The following is a 17,096-nucleotide window of genomic DNA, read 5'->3' on the forward strand; positions in this document are numbered from 1 at the left end:
TCCCTGTCAAATTGTGTGTATTTGAGGATTCTCTTGTGCTTTTTTCCTTGGTGACCATGCACCCTTGAAAACAATTGGTGAGTCCTGCACATGCTTCCACTGTTCCCCTTCTAGAGTGCTAGACGTCCATCCTCTTGCAGTCACCTATCCCTCAAAGGGACCCACTCTTTCACCCATTCACCTTCACCTTGAACCTCACCAGACTACCGCCACACACTCACTTTACCCACCCACATTCAGCATTCCCACGCAGATTCACACAAGGATGCACATTCACCCACTTCTGCGCGCATTCAGCGACATATACCATTTACCCACCCCAGACTCACTCATCCACACACACACACACACACACACACACCCACCCACACCCAACCCCATCATCCCCAACAAGTACATTCACAAATAAAGAGCTTGACCTTTGGCTCTGCCAAAACTTGACACTTGTTTCACAAGGCAGTAAACTACTGATAAGCTAACAGAGGGATATGGAGTGGGTTTGGGAGGCAGTGTCACCAACTTTTCCAAGAAATGGACTTCAGCGTGCATAAGCGACACGTAGAAAAAACTACATGCTCATTAAACTTTGGCATGCAGAAAGGGTGACAAACTACTCGACAAAAAGTACATATGCATGCCAAAGAGGCAATTACTGTTCCAAGAACTAGAGGCTTTCGTCAGTAAGAGGAACATTAACTACTGCAGAAATTATAGATCCCAGCCTGCAAAAGCTTCACTGTTACTCCAGGAGATATAGACCACAGTCTACAGTATAGATACCTAAAGACCCAAGTACTACAGACCTTCAGCTCAGCCTTTATAGGTGCCCCTAAGATTTAATGAACTATAGACTGGTGCTTAAATTGGGCACCTACTGCTCTTTAAAATATATACCTCAACCTGCATGGAAGTCAGATGCTACACCAAAGCGTGTAGAGAGCAGCCTGCAGAAGAAGATACACTTTGTTCTAAAAACCATATTCCACAACATGCAGGAATAAATAGACACTGCACAAGGAATGTATGACTTGAGCCTGCATGAGGAGGCTAATGCTGTATTTAACACATGGACACCAGCCTTGAATGAGCAGATACTAATACATTTCAGGCAGGAATAACAAGACATACATTGATTCGAGAAATACAGACATCTTCAAGCCACAAGATGACACGCTCTACTACAAACTAAGCCTAGAGCCCTTGGCCTGCATAAGGAGAAATGTGCTGCTTCACAGCCTGCAGGACTGTGCAAGCACTACACCCAGAAGCATTGACCACTCGAGGCCATGTGCCTACAGTTGGTACAGGGTCACCTATAGGTACTACCCCCACCTTCGGTGAGCTCCTCCACAGCAGACTGCACACTCTTCTCAAACGTTACTGCATCAGCAGGGCTTTGGAATGTCAGGCCAAATTTGCTGTCATCCACCTTCCAGTGGTGAAAGATGGGGTTCACCTTGTTGTAGACCAGGTCCTTCTTTAGTACGCACTCCAGGATGGTCTGTAAACAGGAGAAGGCATTGTAAGCTTCACAAAAAATTTACATAAGATAGAATCCAGCAAATGGTGTGCCTCTTAACTTGGGAAGAAATATAAAACCACTACATGGAGGGAGAAACTGACATCCACCAACAGAGAGACAAACTACGACCCACAACGTCAGGACACATATGAGATATTTATCACCTTAGATCAAAACTTGCACTATTGTGCAAGGGTGCCTGCGCTGGCAGCTAATTTTAGCACCAACGCTAGGGAACACACAGGGGTTGCTGTAAATATGGCGCATCCTTGTGTTTTTCAAATGTAGGAGAACAGAGCTGCCAAATTTGACGCACCTCCAGGCTCTCACATTTCCTTGTATATGAGGTCCTATGGGGCCTCTTTTATATATTTTGATACAAGGCTTCTTGTGGTGCTGCCCTGTGTCAAAAGAAAAGGGAAGGACTGTGCTGTATCTATGAGATATGGCATATTCCTGTCCTCTTCCACTGTGCTGGTGCACAATTGGCTGCCATGCTCCAAAGCAGGCACCCTTGTACCATGTTGCATGGGTGTCTGTTTTGTCAGAATCATTGTTTTGTGCAAGAAGGGACACAATTTTGCACAAAAACAATCAATGGAAGCATTTTTATCCTTCTATGTGTGATGCCTGAATGGAGCATGGCAGCCAATTGTGCACCAGCTCACACCAGGATGTGTATATTACCACACTCTTGGTTCTGTGGCCTGTGTACTCCTAGGAAGCCCGTACCTTGTGATGGGATGGGCGACTTGCTGACTTGACTGACCATGACGTGCAGCTCAGATGAGTAAGTGACCGACCAGTACTTACTTTCACATACCCAATTCGGGCTTGAGTATTATTATTGGAGAAGTATTAATAGTGGTCTTAAAGAAGCGTCACTGGATCATTTTTGACCATCTAGACGCGAAACATGTTGACCTAGTATCATAGAATTTGGGGCACAACCTATTATCCTTTACCGGAGTGCAGCTGAGCATTAACTCCATAAGCACTCCCCCTTTGTATTTTTTAACCTTGGCCTTAACCTATTTCTGAATTATTAAATATGATGGCGATGGTTCTGAGCCAATTTTATTCTTATTTCTTTCCTCTCTCCTGCACACTCCTATAGCCTATGTACATCATAGACCTGACCATTATTGGCATAATAGCTTTGGTTAGGAACCCCCACCTTTATAAGGGGTGGCCCGTCAGACATTGCACGCCGGTCTGACGAGGAGCTTGCCCAATTATGAAGCTTGACACTCTATGGGGTGTGTGAGGGCTCTCCTGCTCCTGATCATCAATAGCTCTGTGTCTTTTTCAACACCTTTATTTTTGGAACAGTGTACTTTGTGTTTTTCATTAGTTACATTTGGGAGAGTGTACACTGGACCTATAATCTCCCCTTCCCTCCTTTATTATAGTTAAAAAATTTGCCCAGAATACGTCATAGTCTGGTATTGACCGAATTATGATCTTCTTTTTAACATCTTCTTTCATCTCGGCCTCTTAACCCATAATTTATGTTTGTGTTCTTAATGAGGATTGTAATCTGTTTTACCTTTTGCTGGTCCACTCACTTTCCTATTTTTTGTATCTTTTCATGTCCTGTCTTTTTATCATACTGTACAAAGAGTGAAGATATCACGAGGGGTGTTTTGTAAATATCTGCTAATTACATTATTAAAAAATCCATAATCTATCCACTTCCTCAGTTGTGTGATCCTTATTCTGAGTGCCTTCTTCCAGCTATTATGTGAAGTAACATGGTTGTCTGTTATTGGTTATGAAGATACATTCTGCTGTGTGTTTCTGCATGTCTGCGACTAAAGGTGTTGCCTCTCACTGCCATTGTGGCACATAGGGTCTATGATGTGTGTGCCCTGGGTACTTTTGTTAACTTGTGCTGGTACCCTTGCAGGGGACCACACTGAGCGTGTTGTTTGACATTGATGTCTTCAGTGCTTAATGATGTTCATGAAACTATTAATGATGAAACTGAGTGCATCAGAGTTGTGTAAGCAAGAGACAGCCATGGGACTCACAGTATTGCTGTGGGAATCCTAGGTCGTTGTGGAGTCAAGGAGCCTGTGGTCACATGTATTCCTGCATTTCTATGTGATCAGGCTTTGTGGCTGGCTGTTGAACTGCTTCGGAAAAGTAAATGAGTGTCAATTCAGCTATAGTGGAGAAGGAGGGTAAAAACTTGATACCCTGCTCGCCTATGCAAGCCTGTGGTTGTGATCACACTCTGCTAAATGGTATGCTGGGCAGGTGCTAGCCTCTACCCTCAGCTGGGAAGGGGGACTGTTTTAAAATATGTAGGCCTCTGATGGCCAAATTTAATGTGTATTGGTCTGAAACACTGAAGAATGTTTAACATCTGTTAATACCAGTGCCTGCAATGGACTTTGTATGGGTAGTGAATGCAGGTTATCAATTATACTGCCAGACTATATGGTGACATAGGGAGTCAAATGGTGAATTTATTAGCGGTTATCATGTTGCCTCAACAAGTAGCAGATGCGATTCCTGCACATCATGTGGGAGTGTGTAACTTCGGTTTGTACCCCCAATGCAAATCTTTATGAAAATAAAGAATCACAAAATATAATAAAAACAAAAATATGTTTTTGAGTTGCCTTCTATTGCAACCAAGGCTGCCATTTAACCCTCATTTAGAATCTAGCACTTGTCCTCTTTAAACTGTTAATCCTGTATTCTTAAGATGCAGAATTTAAAGACATTTCTTGTTCTTTTTTGTTCTTCAAACCAAAAGCCTGTTCAGAGCTTACTGTCTGATCACGTAGGCGCTCCCCTCGGATTAGGTACCGCCGCTGCTGCTGCCCGTCTTCAGCCCGCTTAGCCTTGCAGATCATGACGTGGCTCAGGCCGCCCCCACCCATGGGCACCCAGCCCCCGCTCGAATCGTCCCTGGTCATCACCACTGCTCGAACCCGGACCATGTAACTGAAATAAAATAAAAGCCTGTTTAATCATTATTATATATATATATATATATCACTACCATATACCCAATGAATAGAAAACAACAAAATATATCTAAATTCCATGTACTTTACATTTTTATTTTTATTTTTGTCTTAAAGGCCTGTGCTGCTTAACAAGTCATTTTAAAAAGTTTCATGGAAATTTGGAAAAGTAGCACAAATTCTAACCATACGTCTATACAATTCAAATGAGCAGAATAAACGAGGAGGCAGAAAGTTACATTAAGCAGAAAAGTAACAAAAAATGATTGTACCCTTTAAATGCTGAAAGCTTCTTCTTTGCCACTAGGTGGTTCATTCTGAACTGAAGAAACTGGTTTTTGGTCATTATTTTAAGAGGGTAGAAGGTAGCTGAGATATATTTTCTTTAAGATACCACTATGTACGCAGAAATCTGTTTTTTTTTAAATAATGCTAACTTTACCTCAACAATTTACAGACCAGGAAGTTTGAAGCAATAACATAATTACATCTGTCTTTATGTTGTTTGAGTTTTTCTAAAGCCCTGGCTACTTTATTCCTAATTTTAAACACTTTTTGCAACAGGGCTGTCTAGAAAATTGTAAAGGCATCACAAATGTGAAAGTTATATACACATCGAATGTGCACTGTAAAAGGGTTAGCAGAGCAGAAATGTATATTGACAGTGAAAGGCAACTACGAGCAAAAGGTGGGTTTTCAGAAGGGCGCAAAAAGCTTAGAAAAAATAAACATGGAAAAATTGAAAAGTAGGGTGCTGAGCATGGGTCCAGAAGTAGAGTGTGAGAAGCAGAGTGGATGGGAAGGATGGGATAGAAGGGATAATCTGGAAGGGAAAGTTGAAAGGGGTAAGCTTTTGAATAAATTTAAATATGAGTCATAAAATTATTTTGGAGCCATGAAAAATAGGGCAGCACAAGGTGGGGTCAAATGAGGGGAGATGTAGGCAAAAAAGGGCAGTTTAAATAGAACGTCAGAGATCACTTAATCTATGACATGGGAGAAAATGCCCTTGTAAAAGAGATGAAAAGCAATCAATGAGAGAGAAAATTTAGAGTAAAAAGCTGACGTTTTGTGGCATTGATTTTGGGGACAACAGAAAAAAGTAAGCTAATATTTTCTAACTTGACTAGCTGCCTAATTAATATAGGAAAACTACTGTTTTAATCCAGAAAATCAAATGCTGATGTGCTGTATGTACTCAAACATACAACCAATTTACTACAATCTTTGTTTAAAACAGTTTTCAAAATCTATTTATTATTTTTTTTCTTTACTGAATCACAATTTATTGGGAACAATACATAGAATTTTTCATAAATATTTTTACTAGACTCACACACTTACAAACATGCAACCTAAAAACACTTTCCTCATTAAGACCATTTTGTTTTTTATTGATGTTCCCCACGGGACTCTATCATTTTCATTATCATATATAGAGTATCCACAGTGGCCTTTCTTTAAAATGTTGATACAGAGTTTCGGTATATTCAGTTTGAGTTCAACCTTCTCCAGGATAAAAAAATATGAAAACATTTACGCACACAATGCTACTAAGAGAATTTAACAGTGGAGGAATCTATGTAGCACAAAGTGTCTGCTCCGAACGTGACAGGATTGACTAAAATATATTATGGTAGAGGAGGTTTATCTGGGGAAGAACAGGGCTCCCAGGGGGACAATATATTAAGCAGGAAGGAGAGGAGTATTCCCACCAAGAGAAAAAGTGGTACCGCTCAAAGAGTTGAAAGAAAATCATAAAAATCAGAACCAGAGATGGCTTGCAAGGCTTTGAAGCGTATATTAGTCCACAGTATTAAGCTCTGTCCATAAATGAGAAAAGGGAATATGGAGGAACATTTAGAGTACCAGCAGCATTTGGAATTTTTTAATGAAAAGATGGACAGTGTTTTTTCATGAGATCCCTGCCTCTATTGCTGCTTTTCACGCAGTTCCAGCACCGCCCTTTTTTTAGGTTGCGGTTCGAAGACCTGTTGTATGTACTTTAGTATATACTTCTTTGTGGGCTTACAGCCCGCCCACTGTTTTTCATTTGTTTGTTTAAGTGCCCTTTAAAATTCCTTCCTTGCTAGTGGCCAATCCTTCTTTTTTGTCCCTCCTGTCTTTCAGCTCCTCCCACAGAGCAGGGACCAAATACTGTATCTTTAAGTTTTGGTTGTTGATCTGTTCTGTGGGGGATGATTTTGTAAAAGAATGCCCTGCTTGTGTTACACTTTGGGTTTGTGTTCAACTTCAGGCCCATAGCTGCTTCCAATTAATTGCAGCATTCATCCCTTTCACCTCCTCCCAAGTTGGAAAAGACCAGCGGTTGTGCTCTGATCATCCCTCCCACCTCCTCCCAAGTTGAAAAAGACCAGCAGTTGTGCTCTGATTGGAGCTGCAGTGACAGGGGTGCTCTGCTGCTCGGTGAATGCAGGCGCTCTCTCTCGTTCTCGTCTAATTTTGAAACTAAAGTTGAACAGGTCATTTCAGACTGAACGCCCTGTCAGCCCTGCCTCCTCTTTGTGTGCACTGGAGAGAAACAGACAGGGACATGTTTTGATGAGGCTGAAATAAATGTCATGATTTGGGTTATTACTACCACCCTCCCCCTCACACACACAAATCTTCTTATTTTTCACAGAAAATAAGGTCTGCCAATAACACACTGAAATAACTACTTAAGGTGGCCACTAGTCTCTCCTCACCTCCTTTTACATAAGCTTTGGAGAACTCCCAAGATTTTTGTAATATGGCAGCGGAGTTCTTCAGAGAAAAGATCATGAAGATTCATGTGGAATTTCCTTCACAGGATAGCCAATTTCCCTCTGCTCTTGAAGTGGGCTCCTATGGTGAGCCTGCCAATGCTTCTCTAGTAAAGTTTTCTCCTCTTCCTGCAGCTAGAATTCAAACTCTCCTGGCGCAAACCAGCTCAGGCTATTTGCCTGCCTAAGGGGCTGTAACTGTTTCCTGATATTAGTGGAGATTGTTTGCACAAAGTTTATTATCATATGTTGGAGTCTGGTATCTTTCCCCCAGGGTTGGAAGGAGGCGATTGTGATTCCACTAAAGCAGACGCCTAACAGGGATGTGGTAGATCTAAAAAATCTATGCCCAATTTCTCTGCTGCCTGCCCCTTCCAAAATTCGGAGGAAACATATTAACCAGGAATTAGCACAGTTTCTTAATGAGCACGAACATCTGGACCCTTCACTAAATGGGTTCAGAAGCAATCACAGCACGGAATCCACCTTAATAATGGTAGCTGATTATATTCACCGTCAGTTTGATTTGGGGGGAGCTGTGAGTCTGGCTTTGCTTGACTTGTCTGCAGCCTCAGACAGTCTATCTCTGTCTAATTTGGGGCAAAGGCTGAGACAGGTGGGGTTATGTGACTTTGTTTTAAAATTATTAGAGTGCTTCCTGAATGATAGAACTATCATGGTCAGATGTGGTGATTTCAGGGCTCAACCTTTCCAGCTTCCCTGCGAGGCTTAACAAGGTTCCTTGTTGAGACCACGCTTTTTAATTTGTATGTTGCTCCTCTGGCTAAGCCAGTGCGCTCCTTTGGCTTTCAAGTCTCTTCTTATGCGGATGACACCCAAATCATTGTTTCCATCCCTTATGGTTTGGATGATGTGGCCAGTAAATTTAGTTCTTGTATGGTCATGCTTTATTATGGGCTTGCCGGGCATTCTTCGAGTGCCACACACCATGGCACCAGATGTAGCCTGTCGGCTGTACTTATGCTTCATTCCGAGCAAGGCCTAGGAACAGAGTGAGGGGGGTGACAGGTACCCCAGGGCCCACCTGTATGGCACCACAACTCTTATATTTAAGTTCCACACATGTATCTTTTGCACCCTACCCCAACCTTGAGCCCAGTGCATTTCATGTATGACACAGAGAGCACATCAAGATCGTGTAAAACGAAGGAGTTTAGAGGTTTTTCTTCTTTTTAATCTTATTGGGTGTGGTGACTTGTGAAGAAAACTAGACACCATTGCCGGCAATGTACACCAATGCATGTGCAACAAGACAGTGTGTTTATATAGATAAGTGTGAACAGATCTCTATGAGCAACATTCAAAGATTTATGTGGTTAAATCCACTTGCTTACAGCCTTTTATTTCATGAGTAATACTGCATGTATGTATCAGGCAACATAATCGTATATGCAAAAACAATGCAAATGTTATTACGTAGGTATGGTGATGGCCATGTGGTTTGTAAATGCTGCCAGAACCCGACAATTAATTTTGGACTATAATGCATGTGTGTATTCAAAATTAAATGGAAATGCTGAAAAAAGTTAATAGAATTGACATAATTCTGCTTATTTGTGGTTTGTACAGTTGCATTATATGACTCTGAATACCGTTGATTGTCTTATTTAAATTTCCTATTTTGTGCCATTAAAAAACTAAGACATAAACAGTAAAACGATTTGCCTAGGATCACATGATCACTCTGGTGAAGGCACCAGATTTCTTCTTCTCTCCAATTAGGGTTCAGAGTCATCAATTTAGGCAATAGACCAAATTGTCATCCATGAGATCAACATTTAATGGCACCACTTTAAGGTTCTTCTTTAGTCCATTGATATTAAACTATGACGTATGCCATATTTAAGAACAGTTAAAGCAGAAACTGTCCTTTATACTTACTAGCCCATCTATTAAATGTAGCAGTCTTGGGGCCATGTTTTGAAGGATAACATGCATTTAGAAATGAGGTGACTAATCAGTGAGGTGAATTGACTTGCCCTCACCCCTTTGTGGTCATTACCCCTAGCACAGTGACTGCTGAAGCTGAAATCTTGCTAACAGTACGTGATTTTCTGCTAGAGGTGCCGCCTGGTGCTCAGCTTCACAATGGACAAAGATACTCATTGCAGTCCCTCCAATAGAAGCAATGCACATAGCAGTACGGGGCCAGGGTGACTGGAAAGAGAGACACTAATCTCTGTATAAGTCCCCGATGTTGTTCTCTGAAAAATCACAATGTAGTAGAGAAGGGACCCAAAACTGTGATCTGCCCAATCAGAATCCCATGTAATATCGCTGCAACTAGAAGTTGTTGTGTGGTCTTGTTCAAACTGAATATTTCCGTTTATGAACAACCAAACTCCTATAAAATAAGGAAGGAAGCTGAGGGGCTATTTTTTTTTATTACAGTCACTGCACCTACAGGACACAGCGACGTCACCAGGCACACAACTGGCCCCTCTGACTTGTCTGGCTGCCTCCCAGATAGACTAGCAAAAGAGCAAAAAAGTGTGTTCTCTTTAAAACCCAACAAGAAGTATTAGCCTACGACCTCAAAATTAAACACACACACACAGAAACACACATGAACAAGCACTCACACACCACCACGTTCACAACTACATCACATGTTTAGAGTCACCCTCACCACACACAGATGACATACAGACAGACTACTCACAACACCAAACCCACAAATGTTCTTCTCGCACAGGCACAACAACCCTCTGCTGCACCCCACCAAACCCCATGCCAACCCACACCATACGTCTTGCAAGCTTCTATTGCACCACATCATACATGCACCACACAACATAGTTTGTACACTTGTGCATACTACACGCATACAGACGCCATATATATTCATGTGTGCTCACTGACTCATGAATCAAGAAACATGCTATGCGACCTGTATCTGAAAGGTAGAATTAATAAAAACAAACACAATATTTATTATGCAATTGTATTTAAGGGTGTGCTACTCGCATGTTGCTGCACCACACAGTGTTCTGGCACTCCACTTGACCATTTTTAGGTCAAGCTTCAAAGACCTGTTGTAAATACTTTAGCATATTCTTCTTTGTGGAGTTATAGCGTGCCCATTGCTTTTCATGTGTTTGTTTCAGTGTCCTTTAAAAATCCTTCACACAATTCCACATAATTCCAATCAGCACAATTTCACTCAATGCAACACAGTTCCATGCCACACAATTCAACCCCACACTTTTCCATTCCACGCCACATATTTAGATAAAAAACATATAATTCAACTCAACATCACAATTACACAACAAACCACATACATCCAATCCACACTACAGAATTCCACATCATGCCACAAAATTCAACTGCACAGCACATAGGCCCTCATTACAACCCTGGCGGATGGCGGTAAAATGGAGAAAAATACTACCAACAGGCTGGTGGTACTTTTCCCCATATCACGACATTGGCGGTTTGGCTCAAGCCAAACCGCCAATGTGCCACTCCTTCCGCCACGGCGGTAAAAGCCGCTGGGCTGGAGACTTCAGTCTCCAGCTAAGCGGCTGTCATTGGCCCGCCTGCTGGATTATGACCCCGCCCACCGCCATGGTTTTCGTGGCTTCCTTACCGCCACAAAAACCATGGCGGTTTGCACTATCAGTGACAGGGAATTCCTTCCCTGTCACTGAGAGGGGTCTTCCCTGCCCCCTCCCCCTTCCCTGATTTCCCTCCCTCCACTCCAGAACCTCCCAACATACACACACCTTCACGTACCATCGACACACGCATATACACACTCATACCCACATTCATCCATGCATGCATACATCCATTCACACACACATCTACACACACTTACATACATACATGCAAACACACATTCACACAACACAACATACACGCTCTCATACATCCATACATGCACACTCGCATCCACGCACACACAAACATACACACTCACCCCCCCACACACACAACACTCCCCACCCCTCTCCCCTGTCTGAGCACCGACTTACCTGATTTCAAGTGGTCCTCTGGCAGGAGACGGGACGGGCGTTGCTGCCAGCAGTAGCGTCTGCCGGCAGAACACCGCCAGGCCGTATCATGTGTCATGCTATGGTCTGCGGCGGTCTTCTGGCATGGCGCTGCTGCTGGCAGCAGCTCTACCTTACCACCATCTGCTGCCATGGCCGCAGCTGGAATTCCGCCATCCTTCTGGTAGAATTCCGGCTAAGGTCATAATTTGGCCGATGGGTGGTAGCCGTGGCGACGGTATTTTGGCAGCCGTTGATGCGGCGGTAGGCGTTTTTTACTGCCAATGTTATAATGAGGGCCATAATCTCCACCACATACCACCCACAACAAAAATACCAATCCACATCCAATTACACTCTATGACACACAATCCCACTCCACACAGTACACACAAAACCACATCATTACTATCCATATAATTCCACTGCATACCGTGCCACATAATTCCACTACACATATTTCACTCTACACCACACTATTCCACGCCACACAATTTCACAACTAACAATTCCAATCCAACCCACATAATTCCGCTCCACACCACCTACAGCCAATCCAGTCCATAAGACATGGGTAAAATACATTGTCATTTACAACGCCAATAGCTTGAACTCTTGCAAATGCGAGACCTATTTACTTTGCCAATGCTTGTTTTTATTGTCTGTAATGAAGGCAGTAACACAGGTATGGGTGTGGCATTGTGTGAGGTTGGCTTTTAAAGATGGAGCTCACAGTGCACAATGGTCGCAGGGCATACACCAGTACAGTAAGTTCAAGGAATGCTGTGCTAGGAACAGTGCATATTTAACTTGCATGGAGCATTACCTAAGCCATAGACAGAAATGTAGCAAAACTTTGAAACAGTTATATGCCCCAAAAAAATGACAGAGCTATTCAAACTCTGTGTGTGACACTACTAAACGGTAACAGAAAGTGCCAGCTAAGCAAAAGGGAGACTTGAGCAATGCCAAAGAAACAGATGTGACTTAATCAAAGAGAGGCACTTTACCACACCTTGAGATGCTGGTCAATAAACCTAAAGTGAGCCTTAGGACCAACACAGGAAGGAGATATGGCAATAAAAACGTACAAGGAAGAGGTGGCCAAACAGTACCAGAGACATGCAATAAAGCTATTTGCAACATTGCAACAAACTTTAAGAGAGGCTTCAGATGAAGCTGTAATAGAGATACGTGAACAATGCATAAGAGCCATGTACTGAAACTATATGACAGGCAAGTGTATAAACTGTAATACAGATATATGACCAAATCACACAAGAGACATTTAAGTGAACCTGGAGTTAGACGTGCATCTAAGCTCCTAGAAAGACAAGCAAACAAAGTATAAGAGACATGCATGTATCCAAACCGTAAAAGAGGCACGAGCCAAACCAAATAGAGACGTGTAACCAACCAAGGAAGAGGTATTACTAATCTATAAAAGGGGTACACATACAAACTTTAAGGGGCATGATCAGTTCATAAGAGATGAGAATAAACATTAAGAGAGGCATGTGAACAAATCATAGGGAAGACAAGTCACCAAACCACAGGTTAGACACCGGGCCAGGTAAAAAATATTTGCATCCAAATCATACGTGAAACATGACCAAACGATAATAACTATATTCCCCCCGTACCACAACACATGCCAGTACATCAGTAAAGAAACTTATAATCAAATAATAAGAGAGACATGAAACAAAGAGTAAGAGAGACGCGGACAAATCAAGAGGGTCATGCGAGCATCCTTTAAGAGGCGTGTGACCAAAGCACAAGAGGGATGTGTGAGCAAACCATAAGAGAAACGTGACTAAGCCATATGCTAAATAAAATCAAGCCGTGGGAGAGAGAGGTGACTAAGACAAAAGGGAGACTTGCTGCAACAGCAAAATAGGCATGTAAGTAAACTGTACGAGAAACATTTGTCTACAGGAGAGGAGCGTGGCTGAACCATAAAATGGACGTAACCCAACCACTCGTGCGGTATGCTAACAACCCAAAGGAGGGACATGAGCAAAAGAGCTCATGAGCATCGCAATCAATGGAGCGGCAGGTGCAGTGGCACCGAGTATCAGGAGCTTGTCGGGGATGCTAATCACTGCTGTATTTTACTAGGTAACCAGCAAAAGTAGGGCGTTTTTTCCTTTCCCACATTATGGCCAGTTTCATACTTGATAAACTGCGACCACCTCATTAGTGAAACCTGCGACCCTGCCATGGCAAAGGAATGTGCCCAGGCCGTATCTGTCACCTGAGTTAAAACAAAGGGTCTGGCTGGTTCAGATTTATATGTACGTTCACCTCAAGCATGCATCCAAAGGAGCATTTTACACCTGCAGAATCATATCGGCCTCAAATGGCTCAGCAGAGCTCTCGCTGTTGCTAGGGAATTGTTAAATGCAGTGTTATCTACTGCAGCCTCTGTTCAGTCTCAATCATGGTGTCGGGGCACTGCGGATCTCTGTAGCGGGAAGATTCGGATATTCTGGCACAATGCAGTCTCTTTTCTTCTTACACCTGCTTTTGTGCCAGAGGGATTCAGACCCTCCTCCACCTTACTGTTTTGTCCCCATCCTCAAACATGTAGGCCCATATTTATACTTTTTGACGCAAAACTGCGCCAACGCAGTTTTGCGTCAAAAAAATTAGCGCCGGCTAACGCCATTCTGAAGCGCCATGCGGGCACCGTATTTATTGAATGACGTTAGCCGGCGTTAGCCGGCGGCGCTGTCTGGTGTGCGTTAAAAAAAACGACGTACACCAGGCAGCGCCGGCGTAGGGGGAAAATGGCGTATGGGCGTCCACAAATGGTGCAAGTCAGGCTGAGGCAAAAAAATCGCCACAACCCGATTTGCGCCATTTTTTTACGACACCCATCCCCCATTGAAATGACTCCTGTCTTAGCAAAGACAGGAGTCATGCCCCCTTGCCCAATGGCCATGCCCAGGAGACTTCCGTCCCCTGGGCATGGTCATTGGGCATAGTGGCATGTAGGGGGGCACAAATCAGGCCCCCCTATGCCACAAAAAAATAAATAAAAAAATACCTACCTGGACTTACCTTAATGTCCCTGGGGTGGGTCCCTCCATCCTTGGGTGTCCTCCTGGGGTGGGCAAGGGTGTCAGGGGGTGTCCCTGGGGGCAGGGGAGGGCACCTCTGGGCTCATTCTGAGCCCACAGGTCCCTTAACGCCTGCCCTGACCCAGGCGCTAAAATCCGGCGCTAATGGGGGTTTTTTAGACCCGCTCACTCCCGGGCGTCATTTTTGCCCGGGAGTATAAATCCGACGCATATGCATCGGAGTCATTTTTTAGGACGGGAACGCCTACCTTGCATATCATTAACGTAAGGAAGGTGTTCACGCAAAAAAATGACGCTAACTCCATGAACTTTGGCGCTAGACGCGTCTAACGCCAAAGTATAAATATGGAGTTAGTTTTGCCTCGAATTTGCGTCGAAAAAAACAACGCAAATTCGGCGCAAACGGAGTATAAATATGCCCCGTAGTATCCTAAATATTTATTTCACAGTTTCAGTAACTGTTCTGAACTGTGGACTGGTTGTAGGTCATAATTCCTAGACTGTAATGCCTAAAACAATTATAATGAAAAGACAATGCCACAATTTAAATACCTACACATATGAATAAAATGAGTATGACTGTTTCAGTGAAAACGTCACCCCTAGAAAGCAAATGACAAGAATTCATGAACCAACGCTAAATCTAAGCCTGAAGCCCACCCTCAATCCTGCATCTTAGCCAAATGTTAAATTAAAGCCTAACCATAGCCATGAGCCTAAGGAACAAGTTATTTACCCCTGAACCTAGACCCCCCATCTAACTACAGGTGCCTCACATTTTGAATCTCTCAAATACCAGACTGGATTCGAAAAACACTTCAATATCTCCTGCTTGCCAGCAAGTGGCACCATAGGTCTTTGTCCTGCCTTTAGATGTGATGCTACTCATGCACACTGACGTCAGTTTATCCATAGTCATTTTCCCTGCTTTCCAACTTGGCGCAAAAGATTTCCATGCCAGCTGACTAGGCAAAAATGTATTCTGCTGCCTTCCAGAGGCAGATGAATTTTGGAGAGGGAGCTAAAGCATCTTGGTGGTAGCAAGAAGAGGACTGCTGCATCTACTTGTGTTCATGCCTTTGCTACCTCCACTTCCTCTAGAGGCACAAAGGAGCTGGGCTGGTTGCTGTATAGGTTGTGATGGCTGCTGCTGATAGTAGGAAAGTCCTTTTGAGCAGCCTTGGAACTTTCTGTACTGCTGGTGAAACTGGCAGGGAGGAGAAAGCAGGCTCATGGAACAAGCCGTAGCTCTACTGTCCCTAAACTGTTAAAGTCCCAAATCTTCTTTTTCACCAGAGTCTGGAGCCATCCTAAGACAGTACATTAGAGAAGCTTAGACATCTGGCAGCACACATCCAAGCATGGGGCTGATTAAGGATGCGAATATCCATGGCTTGGGTCAAGCAATCTGTAGTATCCTGGCCGGCCCTCAGGATGCATTTAGCTGGATCCTGCATACAGCATGGGCAAAGGATTTCCTGAAATCTTTGCAAAGGGCTTCCAATATGTCACTAGCCATGTCCCAGAGGGCATGTGAGTAGCAACCCAAAGGCACATAGCGTTCAAGTACCAAAGAGTTAGGGTGATGGATGAAAAAAAAAGTTGCCCAAAGCAACAATCGTTTTAGATTCCTTATCTAATGGAGCAGTAGAGAAGGCATAAGGATTCTACTTTCTCATAGTTGCCTGCATAAAGAGACTTTTCTGAGTTGGATACTGCTATAGAAACAATGGGTCCCCCAACGCCAGTCTTTAGTATCAAGCATTGGGTGCCTCAAGTGGCATGAAACAAAGTTTGGTCTACGCCACCATGAGGAACTCTGTTTGGGCATTGTTAAATGGCAGCAAGGACTTACAAGTTGTTTTCCCTGGCTATAGATGTGCCTTAGTTTCCACTGTAGGCAATTGTAAGTCCAAGACCTCCGAGTACCAACAGCACAAAGTATCTAATTCCTTAATAGCCCCCCCAGGGGCAAATTCAATTCAAGTCCTTTGACAGCATCGAAGTAAGAACCAAAACTGGCCTACAACCTTCTGTACTACATTTGTTAGGCAGAAGAGCAGGTGGGGAGTCATTCTCAATCAGAGGATGCATCTTAGACATTTCCTAGTGTGACATAGGGCAAGCTTTTGCTGAAGGCAACTCTAGCTCAGGTTCTGAAACTGACACCACTGTGGACTGTGCTGTTAAAGGACCAAAAATAACAAGCAGGGCCCATGGCAGGGGCTTCGAGGTGTGGCCTCGCACCAGTGGTGGGCTAGGCTGAGGCCGAACAGGGAAGACCAACGGGAGGCACCACGGCTTGACAGCACATCAAAGGAACCCAAACCTATACCTACTGTGAGAAAATGGCTCCCTGTTGCACTTACCCCCTAACCTTTTGACTGATGCTGATGCTGATTTGACTGAGAAGTGTGCTGGGACCCTGCTAACCAGGCCCCAGCACCAGTGTTCTTTCACCTAAAATGTACCATTATTTCCAAAATTGGCACACCCCTGGCACACAGATAAGTCCCTTGTAAAAGGTACCAGTGGTATCAAGGGCCCTGTGACCACGGAAGGTCCCTAAGGGCTGCAGCATATGTTGTGCCACCCTAAGGGACCCCTCAACTAACACATGCACACTGCCATTGCAGATTGTGTGTGTTGGTGGGGAGAAAAAGGCAAAGTCGACATGGCGTCCCCCTCCGGATGTCATGCACACAAAATGCTGCCTGTGGCAT

At 43.6% G+C, this 17,096-nt stretch overlaps 1 protein-coding gene across 2 annotated transcripts in view; it reads right to left on the reverse strand.

The window, feature by feature from the left end:
* LOC138259631 (sprouty-related, EVH1 domain-containing protein 2-like) overlaps positions 1–17,096 on the reverse strand; it is a 229,508-nt gene that overhangs the window by 83,591 nt on the left and 128,821 nt on the right. For both annotated transcript variants that reach the window (XM_069207482.1, XM_069207481.1), the window contains exons 2-3: positions 4,306–4,480; positions 1,333–1,501 (exon numbers count right to left, since the gene is read on the reverse strand). In XM_069207482.1, the coding sequence (XP_069063583.1) occupies positions 1,333–1,501; positions 4,306–4,480 (344 nt within the window). The remainder of the gene's footprint in view (positions 1–1,332; positions 1,502–4,305; positions 4,481–17,096) is intronic.

The sequence above is a fragment of the Pleurodeles waltl genome, chromosome 9 (assembly GCF_031143425.1).
Source record: "Pleurodeles waltl isolate 20211129_DDA chromosome 9, aPleWal1.hap1.20221129, whole genome shotgun sequence".
NCBI lineage: Eukaryota > Metazoa > Chordata > Amphibia > Caudata > Salamandridae > Pleurodeles > Pleurodeles waltl.